The sequence below is a fragment of the Pelobates fuscus genome, chromosome 7 (genome assembly GCF_036172605.1).
Source record: "Pelobates fuscus isolate aPelFus1 chromosome 7, aPelFus1.pri, whole genome shotgun sequence".
Lineage (NCBI taxonomy): Eukaryota > Metazoa > Chordata > Amphibia > Anura > Pelobatidae > Pelobates > Pelobates fuscus.
In genome coordinates this window covers 135,307,057-135,334,937 of record NC_086323.1, presented here as the reverse complement: position 1 = coordinate 135,334,937, position 27,881 = coordinate 135,307,057, and the positions used below count along the sequence as shown (strand labels likewise).

The following is a 27,881-nucleotide window of genomic DNA, read 5'->3' as shown; positions in this document are numbered from 1 at the left end:
AAACCTGAGTGGGTATTTACCCAAGGGTAAGTTGTTTAATTTTTACCCGTGCTCTTAGCAATTTCTTTTTGATACTGTTTGCCATATTGCATCATGTAGGGGGCTTATTAGCCTTGACATTTAACAACTACAGTTCCCATAAACCTTTTATAAGATGTCTTGATTGTTTTGGTTGGGAACAGTTCATGTGAGTTGAAATTAGTCAACGGCTGGAATCTGGTATTTGATTATTATTCTGTAAGCCTTATTTACAGTGAATTAAGATAAACAATTCCCATTATTTAACTGAAAACTCTGCTATCAGATAAAGATTATGTTTCTTCATAAAATAAGCTAAACTGTAGCTAAACTTCTTTTATATGCAAGTTAGCACTCGTAATACAAAAATAAAACCAAAAACAAATTGTTCTAATAAACTACTGTGTACAACAATAAGCGATCATCTTCATCTGTAGCAAAATAAAGAGCTATTTTAAATAACAAAATTATAAACGCAACACTTTTGTTTTTGCCCCCATTTTTAATAAGCCAAACTCAAAGATCTAAGACTTTTTCTATGTACACAAAAGGCCTATTTCTCTCAAATATTGTTCACAAATCTGTCTAAATCTGTGTTAGTGAGCACTTCTCCTTTGCCGAGATAATCCATTTACCTCACAGGTGTGGCATATCAAGATGCTGATTAGACAGCATGATTATTGCACAGATGTGCCTTAGGCTGGCCACAATAAAAGATGTGCAGTTTTATCATACAGCAATGCCACAGATGTTGCAAGTTTTGAGGGAGCAATTGGCATGCTGACCACCAGAGCTGTTGCCCGTGAATTGAATGTTCATTTCTCTACCATAAGCCGTCTCCAAAGACGTTTCAGAGAATTTGGCAGTACATCCAACCGGCCTCACAACTGCAGTCCACGTGTAAACACACCAGCCCAAGACCTCCACATCCAACATCTTCACCTCCAAGATCATCTGAGACCAGCAACCCAAATAGCTGCTGCAACAACCGGTTTGCATAACCAAAGAATTTCTGCACAAACTGTCAGTAACCGTGTCAGGAAAGCTCATCTGCATGCTCGTCGTCCTCATCGGGGTGTCTACCTGACAGCAGTTCGTCGTCGTAACCGACTTGAGTGGGCAAATGCTCAAATTCAATGGCATCTGGCACTTTGGAGAGGTGTTGTCTTCATGGATTAATCCCGGTTTTCACTGTACAGGGCAGATGGCAGACAGCGTGTATAGCGTTGTGTGGGTGAGCGGTTTGCTGATTTCAACGTTGTGGATTGAGTGGCCCATGGTGGAGGTGGGGTTATGGTATGGGCAGGCATATGTTATGGACAAGGAACACAGGTGCATTTTATTGATGGCATTCTGAATGCACAGAGATACCGTGATGAGATACCGAGGCCCATTGTTGTGCCATTCATCCACAGCCATCACCTCATGTTGCAGCATGATAATGCACGGCCCTATGTTGCAAGGATCTGTACACAATTCCTGGAAGCTGAAAACATCCCAGTTCTTGCATTGCCAGCATACTCATTGGATATGTCACCCATTAAGCATGTTTAGGATGCTCTGGATGAGCGTATACGATAGTGTGTTCCAGGTCCTGCCAATATCCAGCAACTTCGCACAGCCATTGAGGAGGAGTGGACAAACATTCCACAGGCCACAATCAACAACCTGATCAACTCTATGCGAAGGAGATGTGCTGCACTGTGTGAGGCAAATGGTGGTCACACCAGATACTGACTGGTTTTTGGATCCCCCTGGACTCCCCCAATGCAGTAAAACTGCACATTTTAGAGTGGCCTTTTATTGTGGCCAGCCTAAGGCACACCTGTGCAATAATCATGCTGTCTGATCAGCATCTTGATATGCCACACCTGTGAGGTGGATGGATTATCTCGGCAAAGGAATAATGCTCACTAACACAGATTTAAACAGATGTGTTAACAATATTTGAGAGAAATAGGCCTTTTGTGTAAATGGAAAAAGTATCAGATCTTTGAGTTCAGCTCATGAAAAAATGGGGACAAAAACAAAAGTGTTGCGTTTATAACTTTGTTCAGTGTAGAATGAAAGACTAAATGTTGACAAGTCAATATGTTTAACAGATATTTAGAAATATATGGCATGGACATATTTCCTTAATTGCATCATTACTGATTTGTGGTATTGAAAGATATATTGCATGATTGCTATACAGATTAATATTAGGCGTATTTAGATTGTGACATTAACTTAAAGGGACACTACAGGCATCAAAACAACTTTAGCTTAATGCATAAACAAAATAATTTAAATGCTAAATGGCAGAAAATTGAGCAGTGAGGATGCAGGGTCATTATCTATACTCCACAAAGTAAAGTTGTTTTGGAAAATAAAAATTAAAAAGTTTTTAAAAGAGTTACCTGCCTTGATGTGGCAGGTGGGTCTACATTTAATGGCAAGGGAGTTACTAAATAACCTTTATTTATTTAAATATGCATAGAGATTTGGGCTAGTGCACAGGTAACTTTTTTTTTTCTTTGCTTGTTTTGTATGAATTGGGGCTGATGTGTGCTATGGCCGCCCAGGAGTAATGGGAGTTTGAGCGCAGGACTTATTTTTGTGTAAACTTGTTTTGGAGCCTATAGTGTCTTTTTAAACAAACAAACAAACAAACAAAAAAAATCATCAAAACCTCTGTTGCATGTTGTAGCTTATTCACTAAATGAAGAATTAATGACAATTACAGAAAATTATAAATCGTAGACCAAAATAGCTAAGCTGATATAATAGTAAGCCTAAATTCAAATGCAAATGTAACCTTGTTGTGACTTTTTTTAGTTTGCATGTGGTTTTAAAATGTTCAAGTCTGCATTAATGCCAAATCACGTATCTTACCTCCAGGAATGCGGCTTATATCCTTTACAATTCCCCTTGCACCTCATACATGGAGCACCTCTTCCCGTAGTCTGCTGTCCCAAAGACATCTGGAAAAGAAAGCACCCAAATTCAGTCTATTCTGTGCTATGGGATGGACACATTGTTTAGGTAGAGAGCCGTAATCAGCACAAAAATATCTAGAAGAGGATTTCAGAATGCATATCCGAAGTGTATACATTGACTAGTCCCATTCATAGGGGCAGTGCAGCACTGATATCTCAGTCAGGTACTGTCACGATTCGGGGAACCCAACACGCTAACACACACACAGACACACACACAGAAAGTGTGCAGTACCGGTCCTTAGAGTGGCCGGGTTGAGCACACACAGAATAGTCAGGAGACAAGCCGAGTAAGGGGAACCAGAAAACAGAATAACGAGAAACAAGCCGAGGTCAAAGGGTAGGAGAAAGTCACAAAGTCAGTATAACAAGCCAGAGAGTACGTAACCAGAAAGCACACGTTCAGAATCAATACTATAAAGCAAAGACCACAACAGGGCAGGGAGGAACAGGAAAGGTAAGTATTTAAACCAGAAGGTTAATTCTGATTGGCTAATTTCCAATCAGAATTAACAATCACACGTGGGAGATATCTAAACCTCCCACTGTGATTGAGGCACTGTGCATTTAATGCCGGGTCAGGTGACTGACCCCGGCGTGTAACAAATTGGGCGGTCTCCCAGCGTGCAGCGTCATGCATGCTGCCGCCGGGGGACCCGGAAGAAGATGCGGGCGGCACCCGTGGCTGGGAGGATGCCGCCCGCCGAACACATGGCAGGAAGGGGACCGCGGACCGCTGGAGGGTGAGTGCCGCGAGCGGACTGCAGCCTCCCCTCGCAGCCGCCCGCGGGATCCTGACAGGTACTCTCTTACTTGTCAATGAGGGGTTATTGATTTCCCTCTAGGCACAGTGAAGAGGAGGTCCAAACATAAATTACCTTTTTACTTTGGTGGAAAGAGACAACCCCTAGAATGGACATGGTCTCAGATAGCTTGCCTTTCAGTTGCTCAGCACTGCCATAGTGAGATATTGAAGTGCATTTTTGGTGTGGCCATTAGTGATGTCGCGTACATAAAATTTTCTGTTTGCGAACCGCCATAGACTTCAATGGGCAGACGAATTTTAAAACCCACAGGGACTCTTTCTGGCCACAATAGTGCTGGAAAAGTTGTTTCAAGGGGACTAACACCTGGACTGTGGCATGCCGGAGGGGGATCCATGGCTAAACTCCCATGAAAAATTACATAGTTGATGCAGAGTCTGGTTTTAAACCATAAAGGGCATAAATAACCTAACATTCCTAAATTGTTTGGAATAACCTGCTTTAAAACATCAGGTATGATGTTGTATCGATCAGGTAGTGTAAGGGTTACGCCCGCTTCACAGTGACAGACCAAACTCCCCGTTTAACGCACCGCAAACAACCGCAAACATTCCATTTGCACAACCGCAAACTCCCCATTTGCACAAGGTTGGATACCAAGCTAGCCATGTCCCGTTCCTTGTCCTCACTGACGTCATTGAAGGTCTCTTCCTCCACCCAGCCACGTACAACACCAAGGGTCCCCGAAAGGTGACAACAAGCCCCCTGGGACGCCTGCTGTGTTTGGTCTTCCACCTCCTCAAAACCACCTACCTCCTCTGACTCCTCTCTCTGCATTGCCTCTCTCTGCATTATTATAAGGTGTGTTAAGTAGTACTATTCCTATCAGTTTAATCCCTGTTACGTCCCCTATCAGGGGACGTGTATATAAGGCATCAATTTTAGGAAGCGGGAGATGGAAAAAGATGCTTGGTCGGTCCTCCTACTTCAAATTTGGGGAACTGCGCGTGCAATCTAATGTGCCACCAGATAGGAATAGTACTACTTAACACACCACTCCTATCAGTTTAATCCCTGTTACGTCCCCTATCAGGGGACGTGTATATAAGGCATCGATTTGAGGAAGCGGAAGATGGAAAAACATGCTTGGTCGGTCCTCCTACTTCAAATTTGGGGCCTGCGCTTGCAATCTAATGTGCCACTAGATAGGAGTGGTGTGTTAAGTAGTACTTGTCAGGCCTTAAGCCTCCCAATGTCTCCTCATGCTTCCGGGTTTGACGGAACTTAGCCACACCCGCATTGACGCGGTCTGCTATTTAATGCGACCGCACCAGCTGATAGACGCTGGATTATTGAAACGCGTACCGCACCTAACTCACCGGCTCACATACCTCGCTGAGACGACCGCATGCTACTGGACCGGACTGGAGGATTATTCAAGTCCCCAACATCTCTCCTCATCACCGACAAGTGCCTGCACTCTCTGCATCCAATCACTGAAGCAACCGCCTCAGAGGAGAGCTGGGGACACAATCCCTCTACTTCTGGAAGCTAAGTATCTTACAGTCTCTGAGATAAGAGCTAACAATGCTAAACCTTTTTTTAACTTACTAAAGTCTGCTATCAAGTTGTCCAGCAAGCCTGCTACAGCTTTCCTCAAATCAAGTATTATTCAAGTTCAGCTGTACCTGTCTTGCTACAGATAGTCATATTTCTTCATACTAAAGTCTTCTATCAAGTTGTCCAGCAAGCCTGCTACAGCATCCCTCAAAACAAGTACTATTAAAGTTCTGCTGCACCTGTCTTGCTACTGTTAATTCCAATGTATACAATCTCTTATAATTTGAACTGTTAACAAGAATAACGGACTCTAATGAATTCTGAACCTTGTCATTGCTAACTGAAGCAAACCGTTTATTATTTAAAGAAACAGTACCTGTAATTCTGGAACTGAAGTCTCAGTTCCATCTAAGTGTATTAATAAAATATCAAAGTCCTAAGAAATCTGCAGTTGTGTTCCACATCATTTACTGTGAACGTGACAGAATAATCCAGCCTTGTAATGGAACCAGCAGATTTCGATTCTTAAGTATTGTTGCTGAATCATCGAGTCGATTCACTTAACCAAGGTGTGCAAGACCTGCAGGTTACAAATGAAAGAATTCTCACTTATGTCAGAGACTTACAAACACATACTCCTCATACTGTTCTGCACTCAACTAGCGATCCTGCTGTATGTAACCCTGAAAAATTCTATGGTGATCGTTCCAAATATAGGGAGTTTTTTAATTCATGCAAATTATTGATTGCTTTAAAACCTAGATCTTATCCCACAGAAAGATCTAAGGTTTTTTCAGTTCTCATTTCTGAGAGGTGAACCTATGTCCTGGGCCCATTCCTTTTTGGACAATGATGACCCCATCTTAGATTCACTGGAGGAATTCTTTAAAGCCATGTCTCTTCTCTATAAAGATCCATACAAACAAAATACTGCTGAATTAACAATTAGAACCTTGCTGCAAAAACATAGACCCGTTGAAGATTATATCGCTGAATTTAAAAGATGGGCAGTAGAAACGCAATGGAATGACATCGCATTGCGCAACCAGTTTCGAATCGGCTTATCTGAAGCTGTAAAGGATGAACTATCCAGAATAGAACTCCCTACTACTTTGAACGCTCTGATTCATCTATCGATCAGCATTGACAGAAGGCTTAGAGAAAGAAAGGCCGAAAAGGCTCTCAACTTCAATTGGGAAAAAAATCATTTCATCCTCCAAAGCCTTCTGACAACTCATCCTTACCAACCGAACCTATGGAAATAGGGGTAATAAGAAGCCCCCTCACTCCTGAAGAGAAAAATCGACGACGTATATTAAACCTCTGCATGTATTGTGCCTCTCAAGTTCATTTGGTCTCTGATTGCCCCTTATTGAAACGGATAAAGGGCAGTAGGCAGACTCATGCCTCTTCCATCCTAAGTGCACTCCCCTCTACAGCAAATACTCAAATGTCCCCTATCATTCTCATATTACAGTGGGACAATGAAAGAATTATGACCAAGGCTGTCATCGATTCCGGTGCAAATGGAGTGTTCATCGACTCAGCCTTTGTAACAAAGAATAAAATTCCTTGTATTCGTAAAAGAACTTCTGTTCCTGTTAGAGTGATTGACGGGTCCCTCATCTCATCGGGACCAATACTTCATGAAGACATCCCTCTAAAAGTAACCACCAATCATACTCATACTAAATTTCTTACATTTAATGTTCTTCCATCACCACTTTATCCAGTTATAATAGGGATCAATTGGTTAAGAAAACACAACCATCAAATTTCTTGGTCCCCTTTTTCTCTCACCTTTAACTCCGACTATTGTAAGAAAACATGCTTACAACATATTCCAAGCTTTCAGACTACTAAAGAACCAGCTATACCCTCTTGTTATTCGGACACCGAACTGGAACCTCCTCCTCATACAGTCGTTGGGACTCTATCTTCCCTTCTCGACGACATAAAAGGACTCAGTAAAGATACTCTTAATCTTCCTACATCAGTTAAACTATCAAAGAAAGACGGTCTCTACTATTTCAAGGACCGAATTTACGTACCTCCTGCTTTCAGAAATCAAGTGCTCAATTTCATTCATGATTCTACCCTGGCAGATCATCCAGGTATAAAAAAGACCCTTGAATTGTCCAAGAGATATTATTGGTGGCCTCATCAAGACAAAACCGTTGAATCATATGTTAAAACTTGTTCAATCTGCCAAAGATCCAAACATGGACATCAGCACCTAAGTAGTCAATTATTGAACCTACCGATTCTCGGAAAACCTTGGCAATCCATTTCTATGCACTTCTTGGTGGATCTTCCCCCTTCTCAACAGCATACCACCATTCTAGTGGTAGTGGACCGCTTCACGAAAATGTCCCATTTTATCCCTTTAAAGATGTCACCCTCATCTTCTGAACTTTCAAAATTATTTCTTGACAACATTGTAAAACTTCATGGACTGCCTGACGAAATCATTTCAGACCGAGGGACTCAGTTTACCTCCAAATTCTCGAACGCATTATGTGCTTCTCTCCATATCCAACGTAAACTGTCATCCGCATATCTTCCCCAAACTGATGGACAAACTGAAAGAGTCAACCAATGCTTAGAGCAATATCTACGATGTTATTGTTCTCACTTACAAGATGATTGGATAACCTGGTTGCCCATGGCAGAATTCGTATACAACAACTCCTATCATACTAATAGCAAAATGACTCAATTTTTCTCCAACTATGGATTTCATCCCTCCTTGTTTCCTGCTCAGACAAGTCTTTCGTCTAACTCCTCCGTTTCGAATCAAATCTCTCACATGTCATCTTTATTCAAATTTTTACATGAACTTTTGGAATTTGCATCATCCACTCAAAGAAAATCTTTTGATATTAAAGAAAGATCTTCCCCCGATTATGGGATTGGGGATCTTGTCTGGCTTTCCTCAAAGGACATTTTCATAAATTGGCCATCTAAGAAGTTAAGTTCCCTTTTTCATGGTCCATTTCCAATTAAGTCAATAATCAACTGTAATGTTGTTGAATTGAAGCTTCCATCTACTTTGAAAATTCATCCCGTTTTCCATGTATCCTTACTTAAAACTCATCATCCTCATCCTTTCCATGGAGCTGTAACTACTTCTCCTGATCCTGTTCTAGTCCAAGGTATAGAAGAATACGAGATTCACAAAATTCTGAATTCAAGGATTCATCGTGGCTCTTTACAATACCTCATTAGATGGAAGGGATATGGAATTGATGAAGATACTTGGGAAAACTCCTCTGGGATCCATGCTGACAAATTGATTTCCGCTTTTCACAGACGCTACCCTTCTAAACCATGTTGAGATAGCACCCTGAGGTTGCTCATTAAGGTGGGGGTACTGTCAGGCCTTAAGCCTCCCGATGTCTCCTCATGCTTCCGGGTTTGACGGAACTTAGCCACACCCCCATTGACACGGTCTGCTATTTAATGCGACCGCACCAGCTGATAGACGCTGGATTATTGAAACGCGTACCGCACCTAACTCACCGGCTCACATACCTCGCTGAGACGACCGCATGCTACTGGACCGGACTGGAGGATTATTCAAGTCCCCGACATCTCTCCTCATCACCGACAAGTGCCTGCACTCTCTGCATCCAATCACTGAAGCAACCGCCTCAGAGGAGAGCTGGGGACACAATCCCTCTACTTCTGGAAGCTAAGTATCTTACAGTCTCTGAGATAAGAGCTAACAATGCTAAAGCTTTATTTCAACTTACTAAAGTCTGCTATCAAGTTGTCCAGCAAGCCTGCTACAGCTTTCCTCAAATCAAGTATTATTCAAGTTCAGCTGTACCTGTCTTGCTACAGATAGTCATATTTCTTCATACTAAAGTCTTCTATCAAATTGTCCAGCAAGCCTGCTACAGCTTTCCTCAAATCAAGTATTATTCAAGTTCAGCTGTACCTGTCTTGCTACGGATAGTCTTTATTTCAACTTACTAAAGTCTGCTATCAAGTTGTCCAGCAAGCCTGCTACAGCTTTCCTCAAATCAAGTATTATTCAAGTTCAGCTGTACCTGTCTTGCTACAGATAGTCATATTTCTTCATACTAAAGTCTTCTATCAAGTTGTCCAGCAAGCCTGCTACAGCATCCCTCAAAACAAGTACTATTAAAGTTCTGCTGCACCTGTCTTGCTACTGTTAATTCCAATGTATACAATCTCTTATAATTTGAACTGTTAACAAGAATAACGGACTCTAATGAATTCTGAACCTTGTCATTGGTAACTGAAGCAAACCGTTTATTATTTAAAGAAACAGTACCTGTAATTCTGGAACTGAAGTCTCAGTTCCATCTAAGTGTATTAATAAAATATCAAAGTCCTAAGAAATCTGCAGTTGTGTTCCACATCATTTACTGTGAACGTGACAGTACTATTCCTATCAGTTTAATCCCTGTTACGTCCCCTATCAGGGGACGTGTCTATGAGGCATCGATTTTAGGAAGCGGGAGATGGAAAAACATGCTTGGTCGGTCCTCCTACTTCAAATTTGGGGAACTGCACGTGCAATCTAATGTGCCACCAGATGGGAGTGGTGTGTTAAGTAGTACTATTCTTATCAGTTTAATCCCTGTTACGTCCCCTACTAGGGGACGTGTATATAAGGCATCGATTTTAGGAAGCGGGAGATGGAAAAAGATGCTTGGTCGGTCCTCCTACTTCAAATTTGGGGCACTGCGCGTGCAATCTAATGTGCCACCAGATATGAGTGGTGTGTTAAGTAGTACTATTCTTATCAGTTTAATCCCTGTTACGTCCCCTATCAGGGGACGTGTATATAAGGCATCGATTTTAGGAAGCGGGAGATGGAAAAACATTCTTGGTCGGTCCTCCTACTTCAAATTTGGGTGTGTTAAGTAGTCCCCGTCATCAGGCCTTTTTTAGTCGAATGTATCGCCCACTGTCAGTCCCTTCGGGATCCATCCCTCATTCATCTTAATAAAGGTCAGGTAATCTAGAATTTTGACCTAGGCGACTTCTCTTCTCAGTGACAATACCTCCTGCTGCACTGAAGGTCCTTTCTGACAGGACACTTGAAGCGGGGCAGGCCAGAAGTTCTATCGCAAATTGGGATAGCTCAGGGCACAGGTCAAGCCTGCACACCCAGTAGTCAAGGGGTTCATTGCTCCTCAGAGTGTCGATATCTGCAGTTAAGGCGAGGTAGTCTGCTACCTGTCGGTCGAGTCGTTCTCTGAGGGTAGACCCCAAAGGGCTGTGGCGATGCGTAGGACTTAAAAAGCTCCGCATGTCCTCCATCAACAACACGTCTGTAAAGCGTCCTGTCCGTGCCGGCGTGGTCGTGGGAGGAGGAGGATTACTTTCACCTCTTCCCCTGTTAGATTCCCGTTGTGCTGTGACATCACCCTTATACGCTGTGTAAAGCATACTTTTTAATTGATTTTGGAACTGCTGCATCCTTTCCGACTTGCCGTAATTCGGTAACATTTCAGGCACTTTCTGCTTATACCGGGGGTCTAGTAGCATGGACACCCAGTACATGTCGTTCTCCTAAAGCCTTTTTATACGAGGGTCCCTCAACAGGCACAACAGCATGAAAGACCCCATTTGCACAAGGTTGGATGCCGAGCTACTTATGTACTGTTCCTCGTCCTCAGTGATCTCTCTGAAGGTATGTTCTTCCCCCCAGCCACGTACAACACCACGGGTACCAGATAGGAGACAACAAGCACCCTGGGATGCCTGTTGTGGTTGGTCTTCCTCCTCAAAGCCACATTCCTCCTCTGACTCCTCTTCCTCACAATCCTCTTCCAGCGTTGCCGCAGGTCCAGCGCGCGATGCTGATAAGGCTGTTTCTGGTGGTGATGGTGACCACAACTCTTCCTCTTCACGCTCATCTACGGGCTGATCCAGTACTCTTCACAGGGCACGCTACAGGAAGAAAACAAATGGTATGATGTCGCTGATGGTGCCTTCGCTGCGACTGACTAGGTTTGTCACCTCCTGAAAAGGACGCATGAGCCTACGGGCATTGCGCATGAGCGTCCAGTAATGTGGCAAAAAATTTCCCAGCTCCGCAGAGGCTGTCCTAGCACCCCGGTCATACAAATACTCGTTAACGGCTTTTTCTTGTTGGAGCAGGCGGTCAAACATTAGGAGTGTTGAATTCCAACGTGTCGGGCTGTCGCAAATCAAGCGCCTCACTGGCATGTTGTTTCGCCACTGGATATCGGAAAAGTGCGCCATGGCCGTGTAGGAACGCCTGAAATGGCCACAGACCTTCCTGGCCTGCTTAAAGACGTCCTGTAATCCTGGGTACTTATGCACAAAGCATTGTACGATCAGATTACACACATGTCCCATGCACGGCACATGTGTCAACTTGCCCAAATGCAATGCCGCCAACAAATTTCTTCCGTTGTCACAAACCACTTTGCCGATCTCCAGTTGGTGCGGAGTCAGCCACTGATCCACCTGTGCATTCAGGGTGGACAGGAGTGTTGGTCCGGTGTGACTCTCTGCTTTCAGGCAAGTCAACCCCAAGACGGTGTGACACTGCCGTATCCGGGATGTGGAACAGACCTGGGGAGCTTGGGGGGTGCCGTTGATGTGGAGCAAGACGCAGCAGCAGAAGAGGACTCAGCCAAGGAGGTTATGGAAGAGGATGGAGTAGGAGGAGTAGAGGAGGTGGCAGCAGGCCTGCCTGCAAGTCGTGGCGGTGTCACCAACTCCTCTGCAGTGCCACGCATTCCATGCTTGGCAGCCATCAGCAGGTTTACCCAATGCGCAGTGTAGGTGATATACCTGCCCTGACCATGCTTTGCAGATGGTCAGTGGTCAGATGGACCCTTGCCCCAACACTGTGTGCCAGACATGCCATTACTTCCTTTTGCACAATCGAGTACAGGTTGGGAATTGCCTTTTGTGCAAAGAAATTTTGTCCGGGTACCTTCCACTGCGGTGTCCCAATAGCTACAAATTTTTTGAACACCTCAGACTCCACCAGCTTGTATGGTAAAAGCTGGTGGGCTAAGAGTTCAGTCAAGCCAGCTGTCAGACGCCGGGCAAGGGGGTGACTTTGTGACATTGGCTTCTTACGCTCAAACATGTCCTTGACAGACACCTGACTGTGGGCAGATGAGCAGGAACTGCTCAAGGCGAGAGACGGAGGGGCGGATGGTTGAGAGGGGGCAAGGAGGACAGCAGTGGTTAACGTGGCTGAAGATGCTGGACCAGGAGGAGGATGGCGGCTTTGAGTTTGTGTGCTGCTTGTACTCATGTCTTGATCCCATAGGCGTTTGTGATGTGCGATCATGTGCCTTCGCAAAGCAGTTGTACCTAGGTGGGTGTTGGACTTCCCACGACTCCGTTTTTTTTGGCACAGGATGCAAATGGCATCGCTGTTGTCAGAGGCAGACACACAAAAAAAATGCCACACTGCTGAGCTCTGCAATGACAGCATTCTGGTGGTGGCAGCAGCATGCGTTGATTGACGTGCTGTCTGGATGACCCCGGGTGCCGATGCATGCTGTCTGACTGTGCCACTAGCTCCTTGCGACGACCTCCCCCTGCTTCCAACTCGTCTCCTCCTCCTCCTCTCTGTCTCCCAATCTGAACTTTCCCCCTGTTCTTCTTCTCTTCTAGCTGGCACCCACGTGACATCCACGGACGCATCGTCATCATCAACCGCTTCACTTGTATCTGACAACTCAGCAAAGGAAGAAGCAGTGGGTACAACATCATCATCATCACACCGTACATGTGTAATGCTGCCTGACTGAGACATATCCCTGTTATCTACATCCTCTGGCAATAATGGTTGCGCATCACTCATTTCTTCCAACTGATGTGTAAATAACTCCTCTGACATACCAAGTGAAGCGGCTGTGGTGCTAGTGTTGGTGGTGGCGGCAGGCGGGCGAGTGGTAACTTGAGAGGTGCCCGAAGCTAAACTGGAGGAGGATGGTGCGTCGAGGTTCCGAGCGGAAGCTGTAGAAGATTGGGTGTCCTGTGTTAGCCAGTCAACTATGTCCTCAGAACTTTTCAAGTTCAGGGTACGTGGCCTCTGAACACTAGGCATTATTCTAGGACCAAAGGGAATAACAGAACCACGAACACGACGGCCCCTGCGGGGTGGCCTGCCTATGCCTGTCATTTTTTTTCCGATTAGTGGTACTATGCGTGCAAGCTACTGTGACAACAGATATGTGTGGCACTGGTGTGACACTGTGCCCTGGCAGGCCCTGAAACGCACACTTGTGAAGGAAACTGACTGCTATTATATTACAGCTAAATGCAAGCTATTGGGATACCAGATATGAGTGAGTGGTGGCACTGGGCAAGTGGGCACAGTATACGCTGTGAGCCTGACACACAGGTTGGCTGGCAGGCAGGCAACTGCAATTACATTACACAGAAAAAAAAAGCAAACTGATGTTCTAGCCCTTAAAAGGGCTTTTTGGGGTGCTGTCCTTACAGCAGAGATCAGATGAGTCGTTCAGGACTGTAGTGGACACTTAATACACTAGCCTAGCTATCAATTTCCCTATCAAATCAGCAGCAGCTACACTGTCCCTACTCTCACTAAGAATGCAGCTTCACAATGAATGTAAAATGGATGCTGTCCAGGAGGTGGGAGGGTCTGGGAGGGAGGGTCTGCTGCTGAATGGCTGGAATGTGTCTGCTGACTGTGAGGTACAGGCCAGGGTCAAAGTTTACTCAATGATGACGAATAGGGGGCGGAACGAACAGCGCATGTGTTCGCCATCCGTGGTAAACGCGAACAAGCGATCTTCGCCAGGAACTATTCGCCAGCGAACAGTTCGGGACATCACTAGTGGCCATAGCTCACTGAGGAAGATACAAGGTCTGTTTTGTAGCAAAAACAGGAACTTCAAATGTGAGCATCTTTTCATACATTTTTTAATTTATTGTTTTGCATATTTTTATGCATTATCTATATGATGTATAAACAATTGCAACTTGTAGTGCTCTTTATTTGATTTTTTTTATTATTAATCATAGCATTTTTATGAGATAGGACCACTCGAATCATAAGCTATTTCTGTAATACAGAAAGTCAATTATATAAACAAATAGTTGAAATTGAACACAAGCATTGTCTGCAATTAAGGACAGCTGAAATACTCCTCTCCTCGGCTCTACCAATGTCACCAAGTGAGTGCCAATCTATTTTAAAATTAAGTTATATGAAGATTTAACACATTAGGTATGCGCTAATCCACTTCACCTGTCTCCCAGGGGAGCCAGCGTGCTATTGTCAGAGCACATTGTGTTTTGTGGAAGGTATCCCAGGACTGTGGGAGTTCACTTGAGCGGAGGCCGCTGGAAGCTTATACAGAACAGCTTAATCTCCCTTGGGGCCCACACTGTTCAGCTGAGATTTGTTCTGTCACATGCATTCCTTGAGCCCGTCACCTCTGTCACAACAGACAGAAATAGTCCCTGGCAGCCTCTAGGAGTCCTTACAAGACTCTTCACCAATTCTCCCCAAAAATGACACTCTTCTTTTATTTGTATATAAAAATTCTGGATCATATTTTTTTAGTGAGTTCCTATCTTGTCACAAAACTCCTAATCTCTTCGACAGTGGAAAATTCTGGGAGTGGGGGCCAGTGATAAATGGCCGTACACAATCATATATTGCTTGACGGTACAGGGGCAGAGCAAAAAGATGGCAGCAATGCTTCATGTTTGTAAAGTGAGGGATAACATGCGAGAGGGATGAAGAATGGCAAAGCATCATGGGACTTGAAGTTCTAAAATAGTTTGTCGTTTGGTTCTTTTAGGTCACTCTTTCCCTAGAGACATATACGTTCAATATGTTATGAAAACACTGAGCTGAATATTGTTATTCAGTAGAGCAACGTTGTACCGACTATGGGATCATAACATCAAAGAGTCACACTAGGAACTCACTAACCCTAAATTTTCTCATCGTACAGGATGGTTTGACACTAAGGGTATGCATCACAGTGTAACCATAGAAACTGAGCATTTTACATGCTGAACATCATTAGAGCATCTCTGAAAAGGCACTTCATACATAAGACTGTTATGCTAATGTAAGGGTTAGGGGAAAATTTAGGGTTAGGGTCTTTTCGTGTTAGGAGACTTCAGGTCAGTGATCATAGATTCAGGACTAAGGCTTAAAAGTCTCTTCCTTCAAAATGCTGTTTACTGCAACATCCATGATCCTCAGTCAGACAAAGAGTGATGTCTGGATGAATGTGATGGGATTTGCAGTTCACAGTACCTTGAAGGAAGGCATCCTTTAACCTTAACCCCTTAAGGACCAAACTTCTGGAATAAAAGGGAATCATGACATGTCACACATGTCATATGTCCTTAAGGGGTTAAGCCCCGTAACACTAGTAATTCTATCACGATTATACAGATTTTGTCTTGTACATAGACAGTCACTTGCTATTTAGCAATGTTTAGAATACACACATTGTGGTGAATCAGAGTATCTAGGTTAACACAGTATTTGACAGCTAGAATAGGGAAGGTTATATATCCATTGGACATAGGAGAATTGAGTTTTGTTCAGCATCAATAGTAACATTTCTGATGATTGCTCCATATTTACAATTATGCATTAAACTTGTTACTTTATATGTGAATAAAACACCCTATATTTAGCATTGCAAATTGAATGAGGGATCATGAACTATATAATACAAAGAACCTTGTACCTGGCTCTCTAGAATAAATCTCGATCTAGTTTATCTTTGCTTATGCTTTACGTACTTGATATAAAACACAGCTGTACTACTTGAGGGTGTTGAAAGCAGTTTGTTTCTCTATAAATAACTTAGATAATATTTATTGTATTAGAACAATTCATAAATTAACTAGGAAATTGTTTAGAAATTGAAAAGGAAATACGGAAAGCACCAACATTGGTATTTTGCAATTGCAGTTCCGGCCTTAATGTCATCATAACAAGATTATCTATGGCTGCTTTGGTGCATTTCTCAATGCTACATATTTAATTTATAAAGAACTTGTTTTCTTCAGTTTTTAAGTTCTTAAGAGGATCTGATTCATGTAAACACTATTTCTAAGATGTTTTTCACGAAACCATTTTCTAGTTGATTTACGATTTGCTGCTGAGACTCGCCGAGTGCCGGAATGAGACCAAATGTCATTGCAGTCTGTGTTTTTTTATCATATAGAAACCTAGCTTTTAATGCAGCATTAATCCTTTCTACTCCAGCTGTTTTTGGACAACAAATCACATTACACATACTCATTCTGAGACTGGTAGTGTATAATGGGATATGCAGCAGCAGTAACCCTACAGCCAGCAGAGCTCACTGTGTGCTATATGTGCTCAAAGTCCGCAATTGGGGCATCAACATCTGCACTAGCAAACCAAGTGATTGAGAAGACCAGTTTTAAAACCTGTTTGATTCGTATACAGTAGAATGTAGCACAGTAGTAATTTGTGTTAGTGGTGTTAGTAGTCTGACTCTTTAAGAATTCATAATACTCTAATAGGATTACGATCCCACAGGACCTTAGTCAACATAATGATTCTCCCCTTCCCCCACACCACACACTTCATTCTTCTCCTAGGGGAGGCAATTGGGGGTAATCAGATTCATGGTTCTGAGGCCTCTATCTAACCACTGGGCCATAGACCTCTACCTAAGAGTGCCTTATGTTTCTCCTACGATTATAAAGGACAAAACATAACATCATGTAACTTTGCAAACTCAGGGGCAGCCATTGCCACCACCATTGATATAGTTTGGTGTTTGGAGAAACTAACTGTATACAGTGTCTTAATCATGCCGAGGAGAAATCATCTAAACACTTCATTGTTACTAGACCATGCATAAGAGGTAATCTAAGATGTCAATGCTGTCATTTTTTTTTGTTACTATGAGACACTTATACTTTTTTGTTTGTTTTAACTGTGGAGATTAATGGTGGTCACTGAGCAGAGAGTGACGATGTGTTGACTGCACTGAGTGATGGCTCTGTGAATGTCATCACATCCCTGAAACACACAGCAGCTTAGGGCTTAACGCTGATCTCTTTCTGAAGCGGCAAAGGCCCTTTAAAAATAAACAGTAGCTCAAGGGATCAAAGGTAAATATGTGTCACAAACAAGGACAGCTGCATCAAGAGACTCTGACTTCATAGAGAGATGATTTATTGGAGACTGATATAATGCAGTCCGTTTACAGCACATCTCAACCTTTGGCATGGCTCCTTTCCAATATACTTTGATCTCTGTAGGGCAGTGTGGTACTAAGGTCACTAATATCACATTTAGTGGTGCCAGGGCTATCCAAAGTAGCGAGAAAACCCTGATTGGTCATGAACAATATACTAGCAAGCATAAGTAAGTAAAAGTGGGGGTTCCACAGGGCACAGAGTTGACATTGGAACCTATACTCACTATTGCAATGAAATGCAGCCTTACTAAAGGATTTATTCATTTAATTGGGGGTTCTTTTATTCTGTATTTTGCGACATTTATGTCCATGTGAGAAAACTGCTACTTCACTTCTCTGCCTGTCGAGCTTCTATTTCAATCTGTACGTGTGACAGACTGACATCACTCTTGCATCACTAGTGAGTCACTGGCGCATCACCGGCATGCAATATGCATCAAAGTTGGTCAGACTCCTTCTTCTTCTTCTTTCAATGCATCCACATACTCAACATTATTCACTAAACAGATAAATCATGTAAAATAGAGAATTGTCCTTTTTTTGTTTTGTTTAAAAAAAGAAATTGGAAAGATTCCAAGACAAAGTTATATTCCATCTCAGGTGCTTTGACCTAAAGTTTGCAATTTTCTGGTGAATTCGAAATAATTTTAGTTTTAATGAATCCACTGTTTGCCTTTCACAACATGCAGACTTTGTACAATGTAGGCTTCCAAATTCTGACACAGCGGCACTTCTGATCTTTCATACTCTGACCTACGCTCACAGAGTGTGGGGCTGTGAAATGGATTGGATGTTATAGTACTAAACAAAGTACAATTCCTGGTGGTATCAGCAAAATACTAACCATAAAACTCAGATCATAACGCAGGACTATGAATTAGTTTGTATCAATAAAAACACACCAAATTGCATAGAGGGCAATACACAAATTGACATATGGACACCTGCTATCAATTCTCACCAGCCCAGGCTAGCACTCTGAAAATTAGGCAGAGAACCTGTTTTTAAGGAATTATTTCCAGGGCTGTTTTTCATCTACAGTCCAGTCCTGCTGCTGAGTGTTTGACTTTGCATCATCTGCCAAATTATTGTTATAACTAGTCTGTGCCAGCTTAGTGTGTGCTTATATTATGTGTGAGTACTGTTTTGTCTGTTTTTGAGAGCACAGAGAGTACCTGCATTTTATATTGTATATAATTGTGTGTGTTACTGAGGGCTAAATATATGCAATTGTATATGTATTGCTGAGCTTTGTGTGTGTGTGTGTGTGTGTGTGTGTGTAAGTTAATGAGCTTATTAGGTGTAATGTTATTATTAACCGGGATTTGTGGTGCTAATGGGTATAAATTGTCCCAGCACTAGTCTCGTACGTGTTATAGATGGTTAAAGGAAAACTATTGTCAAAAATGAGTCCCCTGGTTTTTATAGATAATTTCAATAAAGTATATAAAAATGAAATTAAAAAAATTAAATGTATTACCTCAAACACCTGTACCTGCAGAGCTGAAATTGGTGGTCTGCAACTACAAATTGCAGACTCCTCCCTCACCAGGAAATGGATCCACCAATCGGAGGTTTGTCTGATCATGTACCATGAACCCCTATCCAGCAGGAATTTATGGTATAGGTATTTTATCCATCAGTATCAGGTTCACTGATTGGAACAGCTTAATAAACTGATAGCAGCCATACTATTGCAATGGCTCTCAATTTACATACAGGGTTGTTTACAGTTTGAGGCAAAAAGAGGCAAAAATTTGGTTCTTTGTTAAACTCATTTACATATGCCCACCCAGAATCCTTTGCGGTAGTAACATCACTGCAGATTTGTGATTTCTGTGGGAAAAGCAAGTCTTATGGTTTGACTGGTGTGCAGATTTTTGTTTAACATTGTATTAACTATCCACAGACTTCAGGTGAAAGGGGGTTTTCAATCACAATTTTTCCCCACCATAACCTTTTTTGGTATATATATATATATTTCCAACATAACTTCCTGTGCTATAAGATAGGCATGTGTGGGAAGCTCCCTTGTTGAAAAGCACTGGCATTACTGATAAAAAAAAAAAAAAGATTGCCGTGCAAAAAAAAAAAAAACACAACCCCATGGAATTAGTTAAGTTAAGAGAAGCATGGAAAATAATAGCAGATAAAAATGCCAGAGTCTATTTGATCTTATCTTATGTTTATCATAGCTTTACACATATCTCAAGTCCAACCTAAACGTACTTTAACCCTTTGCTGGCCCCTTCTGTGTGTTGATATGCAATGCACTGCTTTTGCGGGAGGCCAGTGTTTACTCAGGTCTCCGGCACTGAAAGGGTTAAAAGTAAAACCTGAGGTTGAGTCATGTAACAGAGAGGTAGATATTTTTACAGCTCAACAAAAGAAAGTGCCTGAATTGCGTGTGTACGTGTGGATATGTATATATGCATGCGGGTATCAATAGTTTTTAATGTGAAGCTATGTTTTATACATACATATACACGATATATAAATATATAGTCTCATATAATTTCTTAGTAAACATGGCTTCAATGCTGTAAATCTGAAAGCTAAAGTTGTCCACTTAACCCCTTAAGATCCAAAGATATTTAATGCTTTAATAGATATTTATTACTGCCAGTTTGGATACTTTGGATACATTTTAAATTCACTTTGAATTCCAGACAATTTTCGCTTTAGTAAATAGTCTTGTATGTGTTAGAAGCTGTTGTCATACATGCTATCTTGCTACGAGCGGGACATTGCAGTTTCATACAGGGATTGTTCCTTTATTGATCCCTAAGGGGTTAAGGAGGAAGGAAATTAGAATTTAGATTGTGGGTCTACATCTGGAATCAATGGCATGACAATAATCCTGGAGGGTGGGTCGAATTGCTCAGAATTTCAGGTCTGCCCTTTTCCTGAATGAAGACGTAACTTTCTATGGAAATGAATCACATTATTCCCCCTTTTAGTTTTGGTGCATATGCCTGAAAATGTACATCTTCAGCTGCTGTGGAATTCCCCAATGAAGTCACTAACATTTCATAAGTGATCAAAACAAAAGAAAGAAAAAAAGAAAACATATCCTTAGAAAATGTTCTGTTGTTTATTTTGTAAATATATAAATATCACCATGGGAACATTTCCACATCTAATAACTTTATAGTTTCTTAAACAATAGTTTTGTTTACATACTACAAAACGATATTATATATTATATGCTAAATACTGTAGAAAACATGATCTGCCTCATTGTTAAATCCCTAATGGAACAAATATTCACATTTGTGGGCATCACAGTTTAGTCTCTGAATACCGTATACAGTACCATGGAACACTTTTGTTTATTTACCTTTGCTAACTCTATGACTCCCTGTAGTTAATAATTAATGAGGTTATTCCAAATTGGAATAGGACCCTTAAAGAACAGTTTGCTGTAGTGAAGTTGACTAGGGGTAGGCAACCTTCAACACTCCAGTTGTTGTGGACTACATCTCACATAATGCTCTTACAGCTATATTACTGGCAAAGCATTAGCGGAGATGGAATCCACAGTATCTGGAGTAACACAGCTTGCCTACCCCTGACCTACACAGTCACAGATATTAAAGGAGATAACATCATTATTTCACTGCATGGCATCACCCTATGAATCTAAAACTGTGATACAGGGTACGACAACATATTGTAAATGTCAACATATGTCAAATTTTATACAGCACCAAGTTTCGGAGTATTGTACCAAGATACACATGTCCTATGATTGATGGGAGTCACAGTTTTATACAATATAGTACAAGTGAAGTTGCAGCTGATCCTGCTATTTCTGCCGCATCGGCTAGACCAGTCCTGTTGTTCTTCCAGTACCCCACTATACATCTTTGAAATCGTGCTGGGTGCACCCTGGTGTGGTTGCAGTGTACCGAAATAGCTTTGGGAGATAAGCTAACATACAGGTGTGGTTACCTGTTCCTAACTCTAATCCCACATATCCGCCCAGTTCATGCAAACATCTAGTTCTTCTGCATATTTTTCACAGGAATGTAAACCCAGAGGTAATGAACACAAAGCCGCCTTCCTTCCTTGTACTTAGCAGGATTTTCTGATAAAACATTTTCTGTGTCTCCCAGAAGCAGGTGTTAGTAGTTATTTATACTAGCAGGGCCTTTATTGATGGTAAAAGTGTTCCCTTTGTGTGACAGCGTAGTAGCTGTTGCATTAGTTGCTATACCTGGGGATTTTTACAGGAAGAGCGGATTTTGACATTGAACTTTAAAGAGCATTTCACTAGGATTCTCTGTAGCCGCTTGGCAACTTTGATCAAATGTTTCGAATACCATTCCTCACAGAGAATCTTACTCCGTAGAATGTAAAGATATCGGTTAATGAGTCATCTCCGTTTAAGCAGAGATTTCACATGTGATTGGTAAGAGGCTCGGCTTTCATCATGCAATGGCATTATGTACTAAACTGTGAATTAACGAGAATTGACAAAAAATTGCAAACTATAAGAGCTGAAATGAAAAATTCCTACATCTGATGTATTTTGCCCTGGGATTTGCAATTTACTTGTCAATTCTCTGCAAATCAGAGTTTAGATCTAGACAAGTAACCCCTTAAGGACTGATGACCTATCTTTACTATCAAAATAACTTGTCATTTGCCTGAGCCTATGTCTGAAGTGGTTAAGGATAAGCTTCTATCTGTGTCTTCTATCCTAGCTGTGCCTTCTAGATAATGTGCCCTCTACCCTGAAATCCAGAGTTTTCTAGAGAGATGCTAAACCCTTTAGCGTGCAGGTTGTTAACATCTAATTTGTCACCATTGTACAGTAATAAACTGTAAAAATCAGGAAAACATTCTCTAGATCAGGAGTGACTGAGACGTAGCCTACTCTGCATTATTAGAATCCCAACTCCCATAAGGCTTTTCAAGCCTAATGCCTGTCAAAGCATAATTTGGGTTATAGTTCTTTAAAAGCTGAAGGGCTACCTGTTGAACATACCTCAGGTACCAGCTGTGGGACATAGCACAGAGCAGATCAGAGAACTAGTTCATTACATAGAAGTATTTCCGGGGATTTCTCAGACATTGTACTCTGGACTGGTGCGAATGTAGGTTTTAGAATAAGGGAGTATTGGAAGGAGAGAGGCAATACTGCTAACTTCCTAAAGTGTTTGTTTTAGGGGTCCTTCAGTTTAACACTGTATTAACCCCTTAAGGACCAAACTTCTGGAATAAAAGGGAATCATGACATGTCACACATGTCATGTGTCCTTAAGGGGTTAAATGCTTATATTGGTTGATGAAAGATGGAGAAGAAAAAATAATTTCCCATCTGGTAAAACTGTTCCAGGGTTATTTACTAAATGGGGAATTGTGGAGAATTTACTAGGGGAACTGAACATTATAAAGCAAAATTACCGAGCTGCGGAATTAGTGGAAATTGATTTTTTTTCTCCCATCAATATGGCTATCTTTGTTGAAATTTTGCAAATTCCTGGTTAATTCCCATGTTTGTGAACAAACCTGTTTGCAAACATTTAGGAATCACACTTCTAAGTGGTAGCTCCTTGTTCCCTAACCCTATTGACATATGTGCCTGGGGTGACATTGTTACCCTATAATGCTCCAGATGTGCTCATGTGTGCTAAGGCATTGCATAGACATAACATATAAGCGCATGCTCACTTGGACATTCCCTTCACAGTGTCGTGCGAATTGTGTGCAGTGGTTCAGGGGTTAAATTAATTTGCATGGTGTGCCCTGACTGTGCCAGGACAGTGAGATATACACTATATGCGTAAAAATAGAAAAAGCACAAACCATAACTATCTTTCAGTTAATTATTCTGTTTGGGCAAAAATAAAAAGAATTCTACTTAAAAGTCTGTCTTGGGTTCTAAATGTTTACATTGAATATATAAATATAATCCCAGCATCAGATTAACACCAAATGTCTTTTTTCCCCCCATTGTGTAGAAATTACAAACCTTTAGTACCGACCCCAAACATGTCCCAGGTTCACTCACCTTCTGAATTCCAGCACTGACTTCCATCTTGCAGGTTTCAATAGCAAACACTTCTTACCTAACTTGTTACGCTTCCACAGCAGAGCTGCTGGAGAAAAGCCTGATTCATGAAGCTTTAACCGTGGGCTGAAACTCCCAGTAAAAGCCTGCCAACCAATCCCTGGTCACAGTCAAACTTTACAACCAATTAGACCTGGGGCTGCTTTCTTTTTGTGTCTTTTAGCAGGGAACACCCAGACTGTGTGTGTGAGATCAGCCAGCCAGAGCCCAGGAATGCCTGATTCACACTGTCTGCTTCCATCAGCTGGACTCAGTGGCTGTGCAGTTTCCTGGACCAGCAAGTTGTATTCCTTTAAAGGAATTGGAATTATAGCCATCCTTGGATACCCCCTTAGAATTTTTTTTCTGGGCTACTCGCATGGAGTGTGGATCACCTTGGATACACGTCTATTGTAAAAAAAAAAAAAAATGTGTGGTTTTATTTATTATGCAATACTTTTTGGCTATTTTATTGTCTGAGTTGCTGCCAAGAAACAAAGTGATAACAGCATGCAAATTTAGAAATATGTACTTATGGTCACTTTACACCTCGCTAAACGTTCCGAACATTCGTCCTAAATCACACCTAAGTACCAAAGCATGACTCCAACCTCTAACATGTAATAGCACCTTCCAGAACAAACTTCGCTAGCCCTTGTCCATTGTTATCACTGGAATTTGGGGCTGGGCTGAACACCCATTGAAATTCAAGTCAGCTTTGGAGCTGGTCCAAAGATAACCCATTCAGTTAACACTGCCAGACTTGTAATCTAATAATATCACTTACATTTAAAAACACATTCCCTTATGTATGCGCATAAATATAGATGTTTAGATATATAATTCCAGGTCCACTAAACTTATAGAACAACTTCTGACACCTATTTGTTCTGCATGTTCCTGTGTATATACAGTATCTCCCAAAAGTGAGTACACCCCTCATATTTTTTTAAATATTTTATTATATCTTTTCATGTGACAACACTGAAGACATGACACTCTGCTACAATGTAAAGTAGTAAGTGTACAGTCTGTATAACAGTCTAAATTTGCTGTCCACTCAAAATAACTCAACACACCCCATTAATGTCTAAACCGTTGGCAACAAAAGTAAGTACACCCCTAAGTGTAAATGTTCAAATTGGGCCCAAAGTATAAACATTTTGTATGGCCACAGTTATTTTTCGGCACTGCCTTAACCCTCATGGGCATGACGTTCACCAGAGCTTCACAGGTTGCCACTGGAGTCCTCTTCCACTCCTCCATGACGACATCACGGAGCTGGTGGATGTTAGAGACCATGCGCTCCCCCACCTTCCGTTTGAGGATGACTCATATATGATCAATAAGGTTTAGGTCTGGAGACATGCTTGGCCAGTCCATCACCTTTACCTTCAGCTTCTTTAGCATCATCTTGGAGGTGTTTTTGGAGTCGTTATCATGTTGGAATACTGTCCTGCGGCCCAGTCTCCGAAGGGAGGGTATCATGCTCTGCTTCAGTATGTCACAGTACATGTTGGCATTCATGGTTCCCTCAATGAACTGTAGCTTCCCAGTGCTGGCAGCACTCATGCAGGCCCAGACCATGACACTCCCACCATTATGATTAACTGTAGGCAAGACACACTTGACTTTCTACTACTCATCTGGTGGCCACAACACACGCTTGACACCATCTGAACCCAATAAATTTATCTTGGTTTCATCGGACCACAGGACATGGTTCCAGTAATCCATGTCCTTAGTCTGCTTGTCTTCAGCAAACTGATTGTGGGCTTTCTTGTGCATCATCTTTAGAAGAGGATTTATTCTGGGACGACAGCTATGCAGACCAATTTGATGCAGTGTGCAGTGTATGGTCTGAGCACTGACAGGCTGACCCCCCACCCCTTCAACCTCTGCAGCAATGCTGGCTGCACTCATATGTCTCCCAAAGAAAACCTCTAAATTGGACGCTGAGCATATGCACTCAACTTCTTTGGTAGACCATGGCGAGGCATGTTCTGAGTGGAACCTATCCTGTGAAACTACTGTATGATCTTGCCTACTATGCTGCAGCTCAGTTTCAGGGTCTTGGCAATCTTCTTATAGCCTAGGCCATCTTTATATAGAGCCGCAATTCTTTTTTTCAGGTCCTCAGAGAGTTCTTTGCCATGAGGTGCCATGTTGAACTTCCAGTGACCAGTATGAGAGAGGGCGAGAGCAGTGGCGTACACACAATCCATATGGGGCCCCAGTGCAAAATTGATCCACAGTCTCCCCTTTCCACCACCGCCACCCCCCCCACCACCACCCCACCCAGTGGTGTATCCTGGTTTTGTGCTGCCCTAGGCAGGACAAAATTCAGGCGCCCCCCTCCCCCCCCCCCGCGCCACCCCCACCCAACCCTTCCCCCCGCGCCACCCCACCCAACCCTTCCCCCCGCCCCGCATTCTAAATACACACACACACATTCACTGACAGATACGCATACACTAGCTAACAGAAACACACACACTAACAGACACACTCACACTCAGTAACAGACAAACACACTCACTAACAGACACACTAACAGACACACACTCACTCACTAGCAGACACACACACTCACTAACATACACACACACTCACAGGCAAACACACACACAGTCAGACACACACAGTCAGACACACACACTCACTAGCACACACACACACACACAGTCAGACACACACACAGACTAACAGACACTCTGACTGACACTCTCACAGACACAGACACTCTCACAGACACAGACACTCTCACAGACACATACACTCTCACAGACACTCTCACAGACACACACTCTCACAGACACTCTCACAGACACTCTCACAGACACAGACACTTTCACAGACACTCTCACAGACACAGACACTCTCACAGACACTCTCACAGACACAGACACTCTCACAGACACAGACACTCTCACAGACACTCACAGACACAGACACTCACAGGCACAGACACTCACAGGCACAGACACTCTCACAGACACTCTCACAGACACTCTCACAGACACAGACACTCTCACAGACACTCTCACAGACACATACACTCACAGACACTCACAGACACTCTCACAGACACTCTCACAGACACAGACACTCTCACAGACACAGACACTCTCACAGACACTCTCACAGACACAGACACTCTCACAGACACTCACAGACAGACACTCTCACAGACACAGACACTCTCACAGACACTCACAGACAGACACTCTCAGACAGACACTCTCACAGACACAGACACTCTCACAGACACTCTCACTCTCACAGACACTCTCACTCTCACAGACTCACTCTCACTCTCACAGACTCACTCTCACAGACTCACTCTCACTCTCACAGACTCACTCTCACAGACTCACTCTCACACACTCACCCACATTAACAATTTTTTTTAAATTTATTTAAACACCCCCCCCAGCCTCCTTACCTTTGGGAATGCTGGGGGGGGGGGGGTGTCTCTGCAGAGGTGCGTTTCCCTGGTGGTCCAGTGGCTGCTGGGCGGTCGGGCGCCGCGGCCGGCGAGGGAGCACTTCCTCTGAGCTCTCTGCTCAGCTCCCTCGCACGCCGCCCGCAGAGTGAGGCTGGAAGGCGGAGCCGGAATATGACGTCATATTCCGGCTCCCAGCCTCACTCTACGGCGCGCAAGGGAGCTGAGCAGAGAGCTCAGACGAAGTGCTCCCTCGCCATCCGCGCCGTCCGACCGCCCAGCATGTCTGTTAGCCGCGGGGCTAACAAGGCATTTGCCCTGGGCATTTGGGGGTGGCGTTTTTTGCCGCCCCCTGGAAAATGCCGCCCAAGGCAAATGCCTTGTTTGCCTCGCGGCTAATACGCCCCTGACCCCACCACCATCACATCATCTTCTGCGCCATCCAAGGGGTCCATCGGGTGGCCCATGCTGTCAGGGCCACCCGATGGATGTGGATTGTCAGGGGGCCCGGTAAGCGCTGGGCACTTTAACAGCGCGACCGGGCACCCTGTGATGACATCACAAGCTGGGAGGAAGTGACTGCATGTCACTCCCCCCAGCTAACACTGAGAGCCGCGCGGGAGGAAGCAGAGGGAGTCAGAGTGGGGAATCTGACTCCCATCCACCTGAGTCACCACTGGACCTCAGGGAAAGTCACCCTCCTGCATCCTAAAGGTAGGAAACAGGAGGGTGACTTAAACATTTTGTGTGTGTGTGTGTTTGTATGTATGTGTGTCTGTATGCATGTGTGTCTGTCTGTGTGTGTGTCTGTTTGTATGTATGTCTTTGTATGTATGTGTGTGCCTG

The 27,881-nt window shown here is 43.0% G+C and overlaps 1 protein-coding gene across 1 annotated transcript in view; it reads right to left on the bottom strand.

Moving 5' to 3' along the window:
- LMCD1 (LIM and cysteine rich domains 1) overlaps positions 1-23,665 on the bottom strand; it is a 38,678-nt gene extending 15,013 nt beyond the window's left edge. The window contains exons 1-2 of the mRNA XM_063426681.1: positions 23,552-23,665; positions 2,893-2,981 (exon numbers count right to left, since the gene is read on the bottom strand). Of these exons, the coding sequence (XP_063282751.1) occupies positions 2,893-2,981; positions 23,552-23,578 (116 nt within the window). The 5' untranslated portion in view covers positions 23,579-23,665. The remainder of the gene's footprint in view (positions 1-2,892; positions 2,982-23,551) is intronic.
- Between the last annotated feature and the right edge of the window lie 4,216 nt (positions 23,666-27,881).